This window comes from Mixophyes fleayi, chromosome 7, assembly GCF_038048845.1.
Source record: "Mixophyes fleayi isolate aMixFle1 chromosome 7, aMixFle1.hap1, whole genome shotgun sequence".
Lineage (NCBI taxonomy): Eukaryota > Metazoa > Chordata > Amphibia > Anura > Limnodynastidae > Mixophyes > Mixophyes fleayi.
In genome coordinates, this window is record NC_134408.1 from 343,868 (window position 1) to 364,037 (window position 20,170).

At 47.8% G+C, this 20,170-nt stretch overlaps 1 protein-coding gene across 1 annotated transcript in view; it reads left to right on the forward strand.

Annotated features, from left to right (window-relative positions):
• Nucleotides 1-20,170, forward strand: part of STK36 (serine/threonine kinase 36) — an 80,968-nt gene that overhangs the window by 27,961 nt on the left and 32,837 nt on the right. Inside the window, 4 exon segments of the mRNA XM_075178704.1 lie at nt 158-234; nt 315-405; nt 698-835; nt 6,597-6,764. Coding sequence (XP_075034805.1) covers nt 158-234; nt 315-405; nt 698-835; nt 6,597-6,764 — 474 coding nt within the window.

A 20,170-nucleotide genomic window follows, 5' to 3' on the forward strand; every position in this document is an offset into this window, starting at 1 on the left:
ATCTGCCTGGGTGTCTATGAGGGCCCCTAGCTACTGGCGTTTAAACCCTGCGCCAACTTGTGTTTATGCGGTAATATATACATTTCTATTCTATGTGTCCCTACTCTTTTACTTTCATACTTATATAACCCCACATGTAAATGTTTCTGTGTCCTAGATAGGAGAACCGCTGGTAATTGATCATGAGAGAGACCAGAAAACATCTGGCAACGAGGACCCAGTGGCTTCACCGATGTGAGTGTCTGCTGAGCTGGTAAGATAGACATCCTGCAGCTGGTGATACATGTTTATGTGCTCTCTGATCTGTATCTTAGGAGAAACAACATTTCTCAGGACTATGAGCAAGAATTCTACCGAGACAGAAAAGAAAGACAAAGCATTGAAATAGTACACCTGGAAAATGAGGTAAATCTTGGACCTTACTATTGCAAACACTTAGGGGAATATTTACTAAACTGCGGGTTTAAAAAAGATGGCAATAGCAACCAATCAGATTGTAGTTATAATTTATTTAGTACATTCTACAAAATGAAAGCTAGAATCTGATTGGTTGCTATAGGCAACATCTCTACTTTTTCAAACCCGCAATTTACTAAAAATACCTTTTAGTCCTTTAATGTAACTGTTTTGTATATTTCCTGTGATGGAGCTGTTCTTAATTATTAACGTGCTTTGTCATGTCTCTGGTCTTATGAAGGACAGTGATGATGAATGGTCAGTCTTATTGGAGGCCACTGACCCATCTGTTGCTCAGCTTAGCACTCCTTTCCTTCTCCTCAAAGATTCCAGCTTCCGAAATAGAGTTCATCGCCGTCTGCGAGACTGCTGCCCTCCGGTCAGTATATTAATTAGTGTCAAAATCTACTGGTCCAATCAGTACTTAACTGTCTCTCTAACCCTTTTCCCATCTCTCTCTCCTTCATCTGTGCTCTCTCGTTCTCTTCTTCTTGTACTTTGTGTCTCCTACTCTCTCCGAGTCTTCTATCCCTCTAACCCTTTCCCATCTCTCTCTCCTTCATCTGTTCTCTCGTCCTCTTCTTGTGCTTTGTGTCTCTCCTACTCTCTCTGTCTTACATCTCTCTAACCCTTCCCATCTCTCTCTCCTTCATCTCTGTTCTCTCGTCCTCTTCTTGTGCTTTGTGTCTCCTACTCTCTCCGAGTCTTCTATCACTCTAACCCTTTCCCATCTCTCTCTCCTTCATCTGTGCTCTCTCGTCCTCTTCTTCTTGTACTTTGTGTCTCCTACTCTCTCCGAGTCTTCTATCCCTCTAACCCTTTCCCATCTCTCTCTCCTTCATCTGTGCTCTCTCGTCCTCTTCTTCTTGTACTTTGTGTCTCCTACTCTCTCCGAGTCTTCTATCCCTCTAACCCTTCCCATCTCTCTCTCCTTCATCTGTGTTCTCTCGTCCTCTTCTTGTGCTTTGTGTCTCCTACTCTCTCCGAGTCTTCTATCCCTCTAACCCTTCCCATCTCTCTCTCCTTAATCTGTGTTCTCTCGTCCTCTTCTTGTGCTTTGTGTCTCCTACTCTCTCCGAGTCTTCTATCCCTCTAACCCTTCCCATCTCTCTCTCCTTCATCTGTGCTCTCTCGTCCTCTTCTTGTGATTTGTGTCTCTCCTACTCTCTCCGTCTTACATCTCTCTAACCCTTCCCATCTCTCTCTCCTTCATCTGTGCTCTCTCATCCTCTTCTTGTGCTTTGTGTCTCCTACTCTCTCCGAGTCTTCTATCCCTCTAACCCTTCCCATCTCTCTCTCCTTCATCTGTGCTCTCTCGTCCTCTTCTTGTGATTTGTGTCTCTCCGTCTTACATCTCTCTAACCCTTCCCATCTCTCTCTCCTTCATCTGTGCTCTCTCATCCTCTTCTTGTGCTTTGTGTCTCCTACTCTCTCCGAGTCTTCTATCCCTCTAACCCTTCCCATCTCTCTCTCCTTCATCTGTATTCTCTCGTCCTCTTCTTGTGCTTTGTGTCTCCTACTCTCTCCGTCTTACATCTCTCTAACCCTTTCCCATCTCTCTCTCCTTCATCTGTGCTCTCTTGTCCTCTTTTTCTTGTACTTTGTGTCTCCTACTCTCTCCGAGTCTTCTATCCCTCTAACCCTTCCCATCTCTCTCTCCTTCATCTGTGCTCTCTCATCCTCTTCTTGTATTTTGTGTCTCCTACTCTCTCCGAGTCTTCTATCTCTCTACCCCTTCCCATCTCTCTCTCCTTCATCTGTGCTCTCTCATCCTCTTCTTGTACTTTGTGTGTCTCCTACTCTCTCCGAGTCTTCTATCCCTCTAACCCTTCCCATCTCTCTCTCCTTCATCTGCGCTCTCTCATCCTCTTCTTGTACTTTGTGTCTCCTACTCTCTCCGAGTCTTCTATCTCTCTAACCCTTCCCATCTCTCTCTCCTTCATCTGTGCTCTCTCGTCCTCTTCTTGTACTTTGTGTCTCCTACTCTCTCTGCTGTCTTACATCTCTCTAACCCTTTCCCATCTCTCTCTCCTTCATCTGTTCTCTCGTCCTCTTCTTGTGCTTTGTGTCTATCCTACTTTCTCCGAGTCTTCTATCCCTCTAACCCTTTCCATCTCTCTCTCCTTCATCTGTGCTCTCTCATCCTCTTCTTGTGCTTTGTGTCTCTCCTACTCTCTCCGTCTTACATCTCTCTAACCCTTCCCATCTCTCTCTCCTTCATCTGTGCTCTCTCGTCCTCTTCTTCTTGTACTTTGTGTCTCCTACTCTCTCCGAGTCTTCTATCCCTCTAACCCTTTCCCATCTCTCTCTCCTTCATCTGTTCTCTCGTCCTCTTCTTGTGCTTTGTGTCTATCCTACTCTCTCCGAGTCTTCTATCCCTCTAACCCTTCCCATCTCTCTCTCCTTCATCTGTGCTCTCTCATCCTCTTCTTGTGCTTTGTGTCTCTCCTACTCTCTCCGTCTTACATCTCTCTAACCCTTCCCATCTCTCTCTCCTTCATCTGTGCTCTCTCGTCCTCTTCTTGTACTTTGTGTCTCCTACTCTCTCTGCTGTCTTACATCTCTCTAACCCTTTCCCATCTCTCTCTCCTTCATCTGTTCTTTCGTCCTCTTCTTGTGCTTTGTGTCTATCTTACTTTCTCCGAGTCTTCTATCCCTCTAACCCTTTCCATCTCTCTCTCCTTCATCTGTGCTCTCTCATCCTCTTCTTGTGCTTTGTGTCTCTCCTACTCTCTCCGTCTTACATCTCTCTAACCCTTCCCATCTCTCTCTCCTTCATCTGTGTTCTCTCGTTCTCTTCTTGTGCTTTGTGTGTCTCCTACTCTCTCCGTCTTACATCTCTCTAACCCTTTCCATCTCTCTCTCCTTCATCTGTGCTCTCTCATCCTCTTCTTGTACTTTGTGTCTCCTACTCTCTCTGCTGTCTTACATCTCTCTAACCCTTCCCATCTCTCTCTCCTTCATCTGTGCTCTCTCGTCCTCTTCTTGTACTTTGTGTCTCCTACTCTCTCTGCTGTCTTACATCTCTCTAACCCTTTCCCATCTCTCTCTCCTTCATCTGTTCTCTCGTCCTCTTCTTGTGCTTTGTGTCTATCTTACTTTCTCCGAGTCTTCTATCCCTCTAACCCTTTCCATCTCTCTCTGCTTCATCTGTGCTCTCTCATCCTCTTCTTGTGCTTTGTGTCTCTCCTACTCTCTCCGTCTTACATCTCTCTAACCCTTCCCATCTCTCTCTCCTTCATCTGTGTTCTCTCGTCCTCTTCTTGTGCTTTGTGTCTCTCCTACTCTCTCCGTCTTACATCTCTCTAACCCTTCCCATCTCTCTCTCCTTCATCTCTGTTCTCTCGTCCTCTTCTTGTGCTTTGTGTCTCCTACTCTCACTGTCTTACATCTCTCTAACCCTTCCCATCTCTCTCTCCTTCATCTGTGCTCTCTCGTCCTCTTCTTGTACTTTGTGTCTCCTACTCTCTCCGAGTCTTCTATCTCTTTAACCCTTCCCATCTCTCTCTCCTTCATCTGTGCTCTCTCATCCTCTTCTTGTGCTTTGTGTCTCTCCTACTCTCTCCGTCTTACATCTCTCTAACCCTTCCCATCTCTCTCTCCTTCATCTGTGCTCTCTCGTCCTCTTCTTGTACTTTGTGTCTCCTACTCTCTCCGAGTCTTCTATCTCTTTAACCCTTCCCATCTCTCTCTCCTTCATCTGTGCTCTCTCATCCTCTTCTTGTGCTTTGTGTCTCTCCTACTCTCTCCGTCTTACATCTCTCTAACCCTTCCCATCTCTCTCTCCTTCATCTGTGCTCTCTCATCCTCTTCTTGTGCTTTGTGTCTCTCCTACTCTCTCCGTCTTACATCTCTCTAACCCTTTCCCATCTCTCTCTCCTTCATCTGTTCTCTCGTCCTCTTCTTGTGCTTTGTGTGTCTCCTACTCTCTCCGAGTCTTCTATCTCTTTAACCCTTCCCATCTCTCTCTCCTTCATCTGTGCTCTCTCATCCTCTTCTTGTGCTTTGTGTCTCTCCTACTCTCTCCGTCTTACATCTCTCTAACCCTTCCCATCTCTCTCTCCTTCATCTGTGCTCTCTCATCCTCTTCTTGTGCTTTGTGTCTCTCCTACTCTCTCCGTCTTACATCTCTCTAACCCTTCCCATCTCTCTCTCCTTCATCTGTGCTCTCTCGTCCTCTTCTTCTTGTACTTTGTGTCTCCTACTCTCTCCGAGTCTTCTATCCCTCTAACCCTTTCCCATCTCTCTCTCCTTCATCTGTTCTCTCGTCCTCTTCTTGTGCTTTGTGTCTATCCTACTCTCTCCGAGTCTTCTATCCCTCTAACCCTTCCCATCTCTCTCTCCTTCATCTGTGCTCTCTCATCCTCTTCTTGTGCTTTGTGTCTCTCCTACTCTCTCCGTCTTACATCTCTCTAACCCTTCCCATCTCTCTCTCCTTCATCTGTGCTCTCTCGTCCTCTTCTTGTACTTTGTGTCTCCTACTCTCTCTGCTGTCTTACATCTCTCTAACCCTTTCCCATCTCTCTCTCCTTCATCTGTTCTCTCGTCCTCTTCTTGTGCTTTGTGTCTATCTTACTTTCTCCGAGTCTTCTATCCCTCTAACCCTTTCCATCTCTCTCTGCTTCATCTGTGCTCTCTCATCCTCTTCTTGTGCTTTGTGTCTCTCCTACTCTCTCCGTCTTACATCTCTCTAACCCTTCCCATCTCTCTCTCCTTCATCTGTGTTCTCTCGTCCTCTTCTTGTGCTTTGTGTCTCTCCTACTCTCTCCGTCTTACATCTCTCTAACCCTTCCCATCTCTCTCTCCTTCATCTCTGTTCTCTCGTCCTCTTCTTGTGCTTTGTGTCTCCTACTCTCACTGTCTTACATCTCTCTAACCCTTCCCATCTCTCTCTCCTTCATCTGTGCTCTCTCGTCCTCTTCTTGTACTTTGTGTCTCCTACTCTCTCCGAGTCTTCTATCTCTTTAACCCTTCCCATCTCTCTCTCCTTCATCTGTGCTCTCTCGTCCTCTTCTTGTACTTTGTGTCTCCTACTCTCTCCGAGTCTTCTATCTCTTTAACCCTTCCCATCTCTCTCTCCTTCATCTGTGCTCTCTCATCCTCTTCTTGTGCTTTGTGTCTCTCCTACTCTCTCCGTCTTACATCTCTCTAACCCTTCCCATCTCTCTCTCCTTCATCTGTGCTCTCTCATCCTCTTCTTGTGCTTTGTGTCTCTCCTACTCTCTCCGTCTTACATCTCTCTAACCCTTTCCCATCTCTCTCTCCTTCATCTGTTCTCTCGTCCTCTTCTTGTGCTTTGTGTGTCTCCTACTCTCTCCGAGTCTTCTATCTCTTTAACCCTTCCCATCTCTCTCTCCTTCATCTGTGCTCTCTCATCCTCTTCTTGTGCTTTGTGTCTCTCCTACTCTCTCCGTCTTACATCTCTCTAACCCTTCCCATCTCTCTCTCCTTCATCTGTGCTCTCTCATCCTCTTCTTGTGCTTTGTGTCTCTCCTACTCTCTCCGTCTTACATCTCTCTAACCCTTTCCCATCTCTCTCTCCTTCATCTGTTCTCTCGTCCTCTTCTTGTACTTTGTGTCTCCTACTCTCTCCGAGTCTTCTATCTCTCTAACCCTTCCCATCTCTCTCTCCTTCACCTGTGCTCTCTCATCCTCTTCTTGTGCTTTGTGTCTCCTACTCTCTCCGAGTCTTCTATCTCTCTAACCCTTCCCATCTCTCTCTCCTTCATCTGTTCTCTCGTCCTCATCTTGTGCTTTGTGTCTCTCCTACTCTCTCCGTCTTACATCTCTTTAACCCTTCCCATCTCTCTCTCCTTCATCTGTGCTCTCTCATCCTCTTCTTGTGCTTTGTGTCTCCTACTCTCTCCGAGTCTTCTATCCCTCTAACCCTTCCCATCTCTCTCTCCTTCATCTGTGCTCTCTCATCCTCTTCTTGTGCTTTGTGTGTCTCCTACTCTCTCCGTCTTACATCTCTTTAACCCTTCCCATCTCTCTCTCCTTCATCTGTGTTCTCTCGTCCTCTTCTTGTACTTTGTGTCTCTCCTACTCTCTCCGTCTTACATCTCTCTAATAATTTCCACCTCATTCGCACTTCAGTTTTGTGTGTTTACCATTATTGTGCTGGGCTGCTTCCCACACAGGTGTCCTTGGAAGCTGTATCACGCCTCCGTCCCGCTCTGCATGTCACATGTAACCTCCTGTCCTCCGGCTGTGATCCTGTTCTGCTTTCAGACCTTTGTATTGAGTTACAGTTGCCTCAGTTCCTTCTGCAGCTGATTAGTCAATCTCTACAGGCTGACGTGTGGCAGGTGAGGATTAATCATTGTTCTGTATTCTCCTGTCTGTGTATATGTAGAGGAACGTTCTGTATTCTCTGTGTGCATGTCTATCCGTGTCTGTGTGTATATGTAGAGGAACGTCCTGTATTCTCTGTGTGTATGTCTAACCGTGTCTGTGTGTATGTAGAGGAACGTTCTGTATTCTCTGTGTGCATGTCTATCCGTGTCTGTGTGTATGTAGAGGAACGTTCTGTATTCTCTGTGTGCATGTCTATCCGTGTCTGTGTGTATGTAGAGGAACGTTCTGTATTCTCTGTGTGCATGTCTATCCGTGACTGTGTATATGTAGAGGAACGTTCTGTATTCTCTGTGTGCATGTCTATCCGTGTCTGTGTGTATGTAGAGGAACGTTCTGTATTCTCTGTGTGCATGTCTATCCGTGACTGTGTATATGTAGAGGAACGTTCTGTATTCTCTGTGTGTATGTCTATCCGTGTCTGTGTGTATATGTAGAGGAACGTTCTGTATTCTCTGTGTGCATGTCTATCCGTGTCTGTGTGTATGTAGAGGGATGTTTTGTATTCTCTGTGTGCATGTCTATCCGTGTCTGTGTGTATGTAGAGGAACGTTCTGTATTCTCTGTGTGCATGTCTATCCGTGACTGTGTATATGTAGAGGAACGTTCTGTATTCTCTGTGTGTATGTCTATCCGTGTCTGTGTATATGTAGAGGAACGTTCTGTATTCTCTGTGTGCATGTCTATCCGTGTCTGTGTATATGTAGAGGAACGTTCTGTATTCTCTGTGTGTATGTCTATCCGTGTCTGTGTGTATGTAGAGGGATGTTTTGTATTCTCTGTGTGCATGTCTATCCGTGTCTGTGTGTATGTAGAGGGATGTTTTGTATTCTCTGTGTGCATGTCTATCCGTGTCTGTGTGTATGTAGAGGAACGTTCTGTATTCTCTGTGTGTATGTCTTTCCGTGTCTGTGTGTATGTAGAGGAACGTTCTGTATTCTCTGTGTGTATGTCTATCCGTGTCTGTGTGTATGTAGAGGAACGTTCTGTATTCTCTGTGTGCATGTCTATCCGTGTCTGTGTGTATGTAGAGGAATGTTCTGTATTCTCTGTGTGCATGTCTATCCGTGACTGTGTATATGTAGAGGAACGTTCTGTATTCTCTGTGTGCATGTCTATCCGTGTCTGTGTATATGTAGAGGAACGTTCTGTATTCTCTGTGTGTATGTCTATCCGTGTCTGTGTGTATGTAGAGGAACGTTCTGTATTCTCTGTGTGTATGTCTATCCGTGTCTGTGTGTATGTAGAGGATCGTCCTGTATTCTCTGTGTGTATGTCTATCCGTGTCTGTGTGTATATGTAGAGGATCGTCCTGTATTCTCTGTGTGTATGTCTATCCGTGTCTGTGTGTATGTAGAAGGGATGTTTTGTATTCTCTGTGTGCATGTCTATCCGTGACTGTGTATATGTAGAGGAACGTTCTGTATTCTCTGTGTGCATGTCTATCCGTGTCCTGTGTGTATATGTAGAGGAACGTTCTGTATTCTCTGTGTGCATGTCTATCCGTGTCTGTGTGTATGTAGAGGGATGTTTGTATTCTCTGTGTGCATGTCTATCCGTGACTGTGTATATGTAGAGGAACGTTCTGTATTCTCTGTGTGTATGTCTATCCGTGTCTGTGTGTATGTAGAGGAACGTTCTGTATTCTCTGTGTGTATGTCTATCCGTGTCTGTGTGTATGTAGAGGAACGTTCTGTATTCTCTGTGTGCATGTCTATCCGTGTCTGTGTGCATGTCTATCCGTGTATGTAGAGGAACATTCTCTATATTAACGTGTTAGGCGATAACAGATAATGTAGATCTCAAGCTATAATTACTAGCAATTGCAAGATATTATTGCTTTTTAAGTAAATACAATGGATTAAGCCTAAAACCTGCATCTGGTGGTGGAGTTCATTTAGCAACATCATAAACATTGGGAGACAAACACAGACTCCGAAGCTCACACAGGAGGACACAACATATAAGTGCATTGGTTTTCTTTTCCTTTGCTAAAACCGTGTAACCAATACGTTGCAGATTACAACCAGAAAGTGCTCTATGAATATATATTGAGTGTTATTGTAGTCTTCATTCTGGACAAGCGGCGTGTTGTTTGACTCAGATTGATTAACTGTTTGCCAGGGACTGCATAGAAATAACCCCCTCTCATCGTGTGTTGGCTCCATCAGAAGGAGCAGATTTCTCTTACATTTTCTGCTATATGAGACCTCATACAATGAATTGATTTATTTCATCTACATCAATCATTCAATAGGAGAAACAGTGCTCATTGGGTTTATAGAGGAATTTTTCTCGAGATTTAAATATCTATTGAGGATTGTGTAAGGATCGGTGTATATAGATTTATTCATTTATATGCAATGTGTATTTGCATTAATAATTCTGCCCATTTTGCCGTATTTGTTTTAACTTCCATGGCTGAAAGGAGTTTATAGTGTAGATTTTTACAGGATATAAATTACAACTAAAGTAACTTTTTCAGTCACTTGTATTCAGTTTTATTCTTTTATTTATATAAAATTATCTGCATCCATCACATAAACTTTGGCTTAGTATCTGTCCAATCTTTTATGGGGTGCTAGTGAAGAGTACGGGACTAATTGCGTTACCTATGGCACAGTATTTACTACACAGGCGGAGGAGCAGGATATGTTAAGGAGTGTTGTCAAAACAGGACAACATTAAATAAAAACAAGACAAAAGTACAATATTTTATAATTTTGACATACAGAGCAAATTACATCGTACTTTTCTCAGATTTAGCAAAACATGGTACACAAGGAAATGGGCACTTTATGCAGCATCACATAGGGTAACATGTTAACAAGGTTACAATCCTGAAATACTAGCACAAAGAAAGAATGACAACCTGACACAAGGTATGTATAGAAAAAATATTTACTTTAAAATACAGGGTTGTCACAAATAAATGATTTGCTGGATATAGCACGAGGGACCTGGCTTCAGGTCGGCTGCCTTTCACGTAGGTTCATGCATTCTAGAATCTTCATCTACCGGAGAGATCCAAATTAATTCATCACTTTAAACTCCTTAAACTGCTTCTTCAGTCTGAATGGGAATAATTGGTTCTCCCTGCTTAAGTCTCAGAAACAATGCAAACTTTGGACAGTAGATGGCAGTAGTACCCTAAGTATAAAATGTGAACTGTATGTATTATTTAGTTATATAATTGAAGGATTTAAGTTCATTCTTCTGATAACAGAACAAAAGACACTGCTAGTTTATTTTAGTCCAATTCTTTTTGATATGATCTAATGTCTAACATCATGGCTTGGGAATGTGACAGCATAGCTCTCTTCAGCAAAAAAAACATGCCTACATAACCCACCCCATACATGCAGTGACTATATATCACTAATGACATATACAATGTGCCACAAGATATGTCTTTTAAAGCTTTCATTTTGGGTAAAGCATGATAAACACATTACTCCTGTGTTCAGGGGCGGATTGGGAACTTAAAGTGGCCCTGGAAAAAATTTCTGAAAGTGGCCTCATGTGGGCGGGACCATATCAACTGTAGGCGGGGCAAGCACAAAAGGAGGGCGGGATTAGTACAAAGTCGACTATGCCACCAGAGTCTGTAAAGTGCTAGACTCCCCTTTACATAGCACCCTTCCCCCAACATTCCCACCCATGGGACAAACATGTCCCTGGGCGGGACAGAACCCTAAATCAGGACTGTCCGCTTAAATCGGGACAGTTGGGTGGTATGATTATTGGTTCACCCACATAATGGCTGCCCTTCTCTGTGTACGAGTGATGGGTACACTTTGACTAATACATAGTAAGTAGGACAATATGAGCAACTAAATTTAGCAGTAGTAAACCAGTAACAGAATATGTCATCACAATATATAGTCATGGCCACAATTTGAGGAATGACACAAATATTATTTTCACAAAGTCTGCTGTCTCAGTTCTTATATACCCCAGAATGCGGGATTGAGGCACCACCAGTGCAGAGCTTGCTCAGTATTGGCAGCAGGCAGGTGTGAGTGCACACACAGTGAGGTGAAGACATTTGGAGGAAGTCCTGGGGGGTAAATGTATCAAAGTGCGAGTTTGCCAGCGTGTTTAAATCGCGGCAAATCGCGGTTTTTTAAAAAAAAAATGGAAATGTATCAAGCTGCGATTTTGACACTCATGTTCAAAATCGCTGATCATCTCTGGCGATTTTGAGCGATGTAAACACTCCCGAGTTTAGCTAACTCTCCTGTGTTTAGCAAACTCTCCTGTGTTGTAACAGTGAGATGTAAACACATCACTGTTACACTGCCCTGGCAGTGTTAAAATGTTAAAGAACAGATAAAAGTTGAAAAAAAAAAAAAGCGTGAGGTCCCCCCGCTATTTATGCTTAACCCTAGTGCTGCCTGACTAGTGCTGGTCCCGTGAAAATCGGGGAAAAATTTTGCGTGGGGTTCCCCCGATTTTCACTTTACCAGCACTAGGCAAACCAGCCAGGGTTGGTAGCACTATAGCAGGGGGACGCGCGGCAGGGGTCCCCCTGCCATAATGACTAACCAACCCTAGACTGTTCAACGCTGGGCTAAATTCCCTAGGGAGTGGGGTCCGCTGAAAAAAACGAGCGGGCCCCCCCCCTAGAAGAACCAGCCCAGTGCTGATAGCACTAGGGCTCTTCCTACCACCCCTGGGCTGTGGGTAGTAGGGTAATACAGCGTAAAGTAGTTAAAAAAACAAACTGACACCAATTTTGTTTGTGGAACTACAAGTCCCAGCCAGCCAGGTTGCCAAAAACAGTGTGGCCATGCTGGTGCTTGTATAACTACAAGCACCAGCATACCCACGGCAGCCAGGGCATGTTGGCACTTGGAGAACCACAAGTGCCAACATGCCCTGACATCCCTGGCTTGCTGGGCCCTGTAGTTCCACAAAGAAAAAAGTTTACAAAGCCACAACACCCTCTTATAAACCACATACATTTATTAAAAATAATAAAACCCACAATAAAGACACTAACCACCCTCTTTTAAACCACAAGTATTTATTAAAATAATAAAACCCAAATACTTACCGATGAATGCCTTCTTTCTTGCTCCAATGTCACTTATTATTTGTAAATCCATCTTGCTGGCTTGCCCCAGTCCCAGCCATTGATACCTCCATAAGGGAATCTGTGCCATCAGGAACTCTTCGCCCAGAAGGGGCACATATTTGTACATCCCGAATCTTGAGTCTTGATTGAAGATAAAAATAAAAAAAAGCCAGGAGCCGCCGCAAACACCTCCTACCTAGTAGGAGGTCCGTTCCGCAATGCTCTTACGCTGTTTGCGTAAGAGCTAACTACTGTATTATGGTATTTTCCCCTGGGCGAAGAGTTCCTGATGGCACAGATTCCCTTATGGAGGTATCAATGGCTGGGACTGGGGCAAGCCAGCAAGATGGATTTACAAATAATAAGTGACATTGGAGCAAGAAAGAAGGCATCATCGGTAAGTATTTGGGTTTTATTATTTTAATAAATACTTGTGGTTTAAAAGAGGGTGGTTAGTGTCTTTATTGTGGGTTTTATTATTTTTAATAAATGTATGTGGTTTATAAGAGGGTGTTGTGGCTTTGTAAACTTTTTTCTTTGTGGAACTACAGGGCCCAGCAAGCCAGGGATGTCAGGGCATGTTGGCACTTGTGGTTCTCCAAGTGCCAACATGCCCTGGCTGCCGTGGGTATGCTGGTGCTTGTAGTTATACAAGCACCAGCATGGCCACACTGTTTTTGGCAACCTGGCTGGCTGGGACTTGTAGTTCCACAAACAAAATTGGTGTCAGTTTGTTTTTTTTAACTACTTTACGCTGTATTACCCTACTACCCACAGCCCAGGGGTGGTAGGAAGAGCCCTAGTGCTATCAGCACTGGGCTGGCTCTTTCTAGGGGGGGGCCTGCTCGTTTTTTCGGCGGACCCCACTCCCTAGGGAATCCAGCCCAGCGTTGAACAGTCTAGGGTTGGTTAGTCATTATGGCAGGGGGACCCCTGCCGCGCGTCCCCCCTGCTATAGTGCCGCCAACCCTGGCTGGTTTGCCTAGTGCTGGTAAAGTGAAAATCGGGGGAACCCCACGCAAAATTTTTCCCCGATTTTCACGGGACCAGCACTAGTCAGGCAGCACTAGGGTTAAGCATGAATAGCGGGGGGACCTCACGCTTTTTTTTTTTTTCAACTTTTATCTGTTCTTTAACATTTTAACACTGCCAGGGCAGTGTAACAGTGATGTGTTTGTACAAAACGCTGCTATCAAGCAGCGTGTTGTATCTGGCGTGTTTTGAAGCAAACTCTCCTGAGTTTGCTAACTCGCAGCTTCATACATTTGAGAGCTGTATAGCTGCAGTGGCAAACAGTCGGGAGTTTGATCACTGGCGATTTTGCAAACAGCGATTTTGACAGAAGCAGAACTCTGGCGATTTTGCATGAAATCTCAGCTTCATACATCGGCTAGTTTCAACTCTCCTGAGAAAATCGCTGGAGTTGCAAACTCGCAGCTTGATACATTTACCCCCTGATGTCAAGAAGGCCAGCAAAGAAGCCACTTCTCTCCAGTAAAAACATCAGGGACAGACTGATATTCTGCAAAATGTACAAGGAATGGACTGCTGAGGACTGGGGTAAAGTAATTTTCTCTGAGGAATCCCCTTTCAGATTGTTTGGGGCACCTGGAAAAATGTCCAGAGAAGAAAAGGTGAGGACTACCATCAGTCCCGTGTCACGCCAACAGTAAAGCATCCTGAGACCATTCATGTGTGGGGTTGCTTCTCAGCCAAGGGAATGGGCTCACTCACAATTTTGCCTAAGAACACAGCCATGAATAAAGAATGGGACCAAAACATCCTCCAAGAGAAACTTCTCTCAACCATCCAAGAACAGTTTGGTGATGAACAATGCCTTTTCCAGCATGATGGACACCTTGCCATAAGACAAAAGTGATAACTAAGTGGCTCAGGGATCAAAACATCAAAATTTTGGGTCCATGCCCAGGAAACTCCCCAGACCTTAATCCCATTGAGAACTTGTGGTCAATCCTCAAGAGGCGGGTGGACAAACAAAAACCCACAAATTCTGTCAAACACCAAGCATTGATTAGGCAAGAATGGGCGGCCGTCAGTCAGTATGTGGCCCAGAAGTTGATTGACAGCTGCCAGGGCAAATTGCTGAGGTCTTCAAAAAGAAGGGTCGACACTGCAAATATTGACTCTTTGCATAAAGTTAATGACATGGTCAATGAAAGCCATTGACACTTGTGAAATACTTGTAATTTTACTTCAGTATAACATAGCAACATCTGACAAAAAGGTCTAAAACTTTGTGAAAACCAATACTTGTGTCATTCTCAAAACATTTGGCCATGACTGTACATATTTGTGTTTATTTAATAACAGGGTGCAAAGGAACTGCCAATATAGAAAAATACAGTTGGCAGACTGTCCTGCTCTCTCCTACCTGTTCTTGCTGCTTGCCCTACCTGTGGTTTCTGGTGTCTCTTGCTCAGTTTGCCGATTGTCTGGATCCTGAAATGCTGGGGGGCCCCATCTAGAAAAGAAAATGGGTACATGAAATTTAGAAAACTCTAAGGAGCTCTGGTGTTAAATCAAAATAACTCACATATAATGATAAGGCCTCCCTCCAACCCCAACATTAAAATACTAGCATTCACATTGAATAAATAAACCTCCCTCCAAGAGCCCCAGCAATAAATTAATAGCATTTACATATAATAAATATAACCATTTCTCACAACTATCCTGGCATTAAATAATTCATATTCAAATTTAATAAATAGACCTCATTGTCCCCAAACTCCCCCCCCACATTCAATTAATAGCCCCCAAACCACCCCATTTTAAATTAATAGACCCCACTATTAAATTACATTACCCCATCACCCCACAAACAAAATAGCACCTTTTAGCCACCACCTACCTCACACCCACATTACATTGCCACACGCCCCCTTGTCATCACACACAGCACTGACATCAGCCCCCGCTACACACACACACAGCACTGACATCAGCCCCCCCTCACACACACACAGCACTGACATCAGCCCCCCCTCACACACACACAACACTGACATCAGCCCCCCCTCACACACACACAACACTGACATCAGCCCCCCCTACACACACACACACACACACAACACTGACATCAGCCCCCCCCTTCACACACACACAACACTGACATCAGCCCCCCCTACACACACACACACAACACTGACACCAGCCCCCCCCTACACACACACACAACACTGACATCAGCCCCCCCCTTCACACACACTGTACTGACATCAGCCCCCCATCACACACACACAACACTGACATCAGCCCCCCCTACACACACACACAACACTGACACCAGCCCCCCCCTACACACACACACAACACTGACATCAGCCCCCCCTACACACACACACAACACTGACATCAGCCCCCCCTACACACACACAACACTGACACCAGCCCCCCCTCACACACACACAACACTGACATCAGCCCCCCTACACACACACACACAGCACTGACATCAGCCCCCCCTACACACACACAACACTGACATCAGCCCCCCCTCACACACACACAGCACTGACATCAGCCCCCCCCCTTCTTCACACACACTGTACTGACATCAGCCCCCCCTTCTTCACACACTGTACTGACATCAGCCCCCCCTTCACACACACACTGTACTGACATCAGCCCCCCCCCTTCACACACACTGTACTGACATCAGCCCCCCCTTCACACACACTGTACTGACATCAGCCCCCCCTTCTTCACACACACTGTACTGACATCAGCCCCCCCTTCTTCACACACACTGTACTGACATCAGCCCCCCCTTCACACACACTGTACTGACATCAGCCCCCCCCTTCACACACACTGAACTGACATCAGCCCCCCCCCCTTCACACACACTGTACTGACATCAGCCCCCCTTCTTCACACACACTGTACTGACATCAGCCCCCCCCCTTCACACACACTCTACTGACATCAGCCCCCCTTCTTCACACACACTGTACTGACATCAGGCCCCCCTTCACACACACTGTACTGACATCAGCCCCCCCCCCTTCACACACACTGTACTGACATCAGCCCCCCCCTTCTTCACACACACTGTACTGACATCAGCCCCCCCCTTCACACACACTGTACTGACATCAGCCCCCCCCCTTCACACACACTGTACTGACATCAGCCCCCCCCCCCCTTCACACACACACTGTACTGACATCAGCTCCCCCCCCTTCACACACACTGTACTGACATCAGCCCCCCCCCTTCACACACACTGTACTGACATCAGCCCCCCCCTTCACACACACTGTACTGACATCAGGCCCCCCCCTTCACACACACTGTACTGACATCAGCCCCCCCTTCACACACACTGTACTGACATCAGCCCCCCCTTCACACACACACTGTACTGACATCAGCCCCACCCTTCTTCCACACACACTGTACTGACATCAGCCCCCCCCTTCTTCACACACACTGTACTGACATCAGCCCCCCCTTCTTCACACACTGTACTGACATCAGCCCCCCCTTCACACACACACTGTACTGACATCAGCCCCCCCCCTTCACCACACACTGTACTGACATCAGCCCCCCCCTTCACACACACTGTACTGACATCAGCCCCCCCTTCTTCACACACACTGTACTGACATCAGCCCCCCCTTCTTCACACACACTGTACTGACATCAGCCCCCCCTTCACACACACTGTACTGACATCAGCCCCCCCCTTCACACACACTGTACTGACATCAGCCCCCCCCCTTCACACACACTGTACTGACATCAGCCCCCCCTTCTTCACACACACTGTACTGACATCAGCCCCCCCCCTTCACACACACTCTACTGACATCAGCCCCCCCTTCTTCACACACACTGTACTGACATCAGGCCCCCCCTTCACACACACTGTACTGACATCAGCCCCCCCCCCCTTCACACACACTGTACTGACATCAGCCCCCCCTTCTTCACACACACTGTACTGACATCAGCCCCCCCCTTCACACACACACTGTACTGACATCAGCCCCCCCCCCTTCACACACACTGTACTGACATCGGCCCCCCCTTCACACACACTGTACTGACATCAGCCCCCCCCCTTCACACACACTGTACTGACATCAGCCCCCCCCCTTCACACACACTGTACTGACATCAGACCCCCCCCTTCACACACACTGTACTGACATCAGCCCCCCCCCTTCTTCACACACACTGTACTGACATCAGCCCCCCCTTCACACACACTGTACTGACATCAGCCCCCCCCCCTTCACACACACTGTACTGACATCAGCCCCCCCCCCCTTCACACACACTCTACTGACATCAGCCCCCCCTTCTTCACACACACTGTACTGACATCAGGCCCCCCTTCACACACACTGTACTGACATCAGCCCCCCCCCCCTTCACACACACTGTACTGACATCAGCCCCCCCCTTCTTCACACACACTGTACTGACATCAGCCCCCCCCTTCACACACACTGTACTGACATCAGCCCCCCCCCCCTTCACACACACTGTACTGACATCAGCCCCCCCCTTCACACACACTGTACTGACATTCAGCCCCCCCCCCTTCACACACACTGTACTGACATCAGCCCCCCCCTTCACACACACTGTACTGACATCAGCCCCCACCCCCTTCACACACACTGTACTGACATCGGCCCCCCCCTTCACACACACTGTACTGACATCAGCCCCCCCCCCTTCACACACACTGTACTGACATCAGCCCCCCCCCTTCACACACACTGTACTGACATCAGCCCCCCCCCCCTTCACACACACTGTACTGACATCAGCCCCCCCCCCCTTCTTCACACACACTGTACTGACATCAGCCCCCCCTTCACACACACTGTACTGACATCAGGCCCCCCCCCTTCACACACACTGTACTGACATCAGCCCCCCCCTTCACACACACACTGTACTGACATCAGCCCCCCCCCTTCACACACACACTGTACTGACATCAGCCCCCCCCCTTCACACACACACACTGTACTGACATCAGGCCCCCCCCCCCTTCACACACACTGTACTGACATCAGCCCCCCCCCTTCACACACACTGAACTGACATCAGCCCCCCCCCCCCCTTCACACACACACTGTACTGACATCAGTCCCCCCTTCACACACACTGTACTGACATCAGCCCCCCCCCCTTCACACACACTGTACTGACATCAGTCCCCCCCTCACACACACTGTACTGACATCAGGCCCCCCCCTTCACACACTCTGTACTGACATCAGCCCCCCCTTCTTCACACACACTGTACTGACATCAGCCCCCCCTTCTTCACACACACTGTACTGACATCAGCCCCCCCCCCTTCACACACACTGTACTGACATCAGCCCCCCCTTCTTCACACACACTGTACTGACATCAGCCCCCCCCCCCTTCACACACACTGTACTGACATCAGCCCCCCTTCACACACACTGTACTGACATCAGCCCCCCCCTTCACACACACTGTACTGACATCAGCCCCCCCTTCTTCACACAGCACTGTACTGACATCAGCCCCCCCCTTCACCACACACTGTACTGACATCAGCCCCCCCCCCTTCACACACACTGTACTGACATCAGCCCCCCCCCCCCTTCACACACACTGTACTGACATCAGCCCCCCCCCCCTTCTTCACACACACTGTACTGACATCAGCCCCCCCCCCCTTCACACACACTGTACTGACATCAGCCCCCCCTTCACACACACACTGTACTGACATCAGTCCCCCCCTTCACACACACTGTACTGACATCAGCCCCCCCCCCCCTTCACACACACTGTACTGACATCAGGCCCCCCCTTCTTCACACACACACTGTACTGACATCAGCCCCCCCCCCCCTTCACACACACTGTACTGACATCAGCCCCCCCCCCCTTCACGCACACTGTACTGACATCAGGCCCCCCCTTCACACACACTGTACTGACATCAGCCCCCCCCCCCTTCACACACACTGTACTGACATCAGCCCCCCCCCCTTCACACACACTGTACTGACATCAGTCCCCCCCCTTCACACACACTGTACTGACATCAGCCCCCCCCCCCTTCACACACACTGTACTGACATCAGTCCCCCCCTTCACACACACTGTACTGACATCAGCCCCCCCCTTCTTCACACACACTGTACTGACATCAGCCCCCCCTTCACACACACTGTACTGACATCAGGCCCCCCCTTCACACACACTGTACTGACATCAGGCCCCCCCTTCACACACACTGTACTGCCATCAGCCCCCCCCCCCTTCACACACACACTGTACTGACATCAGCCCCCCCCTTCACACACACTGTACTGACATCAGCCCCCCCCTTCACACACACTGTACTGACATTCAGCCCCCCCCCCTTTACACACACTGTACTGACATCAGCCCCCCCCTTCACACACACTGTACTGACATCAGCCCCCCCCTTCACACACACTGTACTGACATCAGCCCCCCCCCTTCACACACACACTGTACTGACATCAGGCCCCCCCCTTCACACACACTGTACTGCCATCAGCCCCCCCCCCCTTCACACACACACTGTACTGACATCAGCCCCCCCCTTCACACACACTGTACTGACATCAGCCCCCCCCTTCACACACACTGTACTGACATCAGTCCCCCCCTTCACACACACTGTACTGACATCAGACCCCCTTCACACACACTGTACTGACATCAGGCCCCCCCTTCACACACACTGTACTGACATCAGGCCCCACCCCCCTTCACACACACACTGTACTGACATCAGCCCCCCCCCTTCTTCACACACACACTGTACTGACATCAGCCCCCCCCCCCCTTCACACACACTGTACTGACATCAGCCCCCCCCCCCCTTCACACACACTGTACTGACATCAGCCCCCCCCTTCACACACACTGTACTGGCATCAGCCCCCCCCTTCACACACACTGTACTGACATCAGCCCCCCCCTTCACACACACACTGTACTGACATCAGCCCCCCCCTTCACACACACTGTACTGACATCAGCCCCCCTCTTCACACACACTGTACTGACATCAGCCCCCCCTTCACACACACTGTACTGACATCAGCCCCCCCCTTCACACACACTGTACTGACATCAGCCCCCCCCTTCACACACACTGTACTGACATCAGCCCCCCCCCTTCACACACACTGTACTGACATCAGCCCCCCCCTTCACACACACTGTACTGACATCAGCCCCCCCCTTCACACACACTGTACTGACATCAGC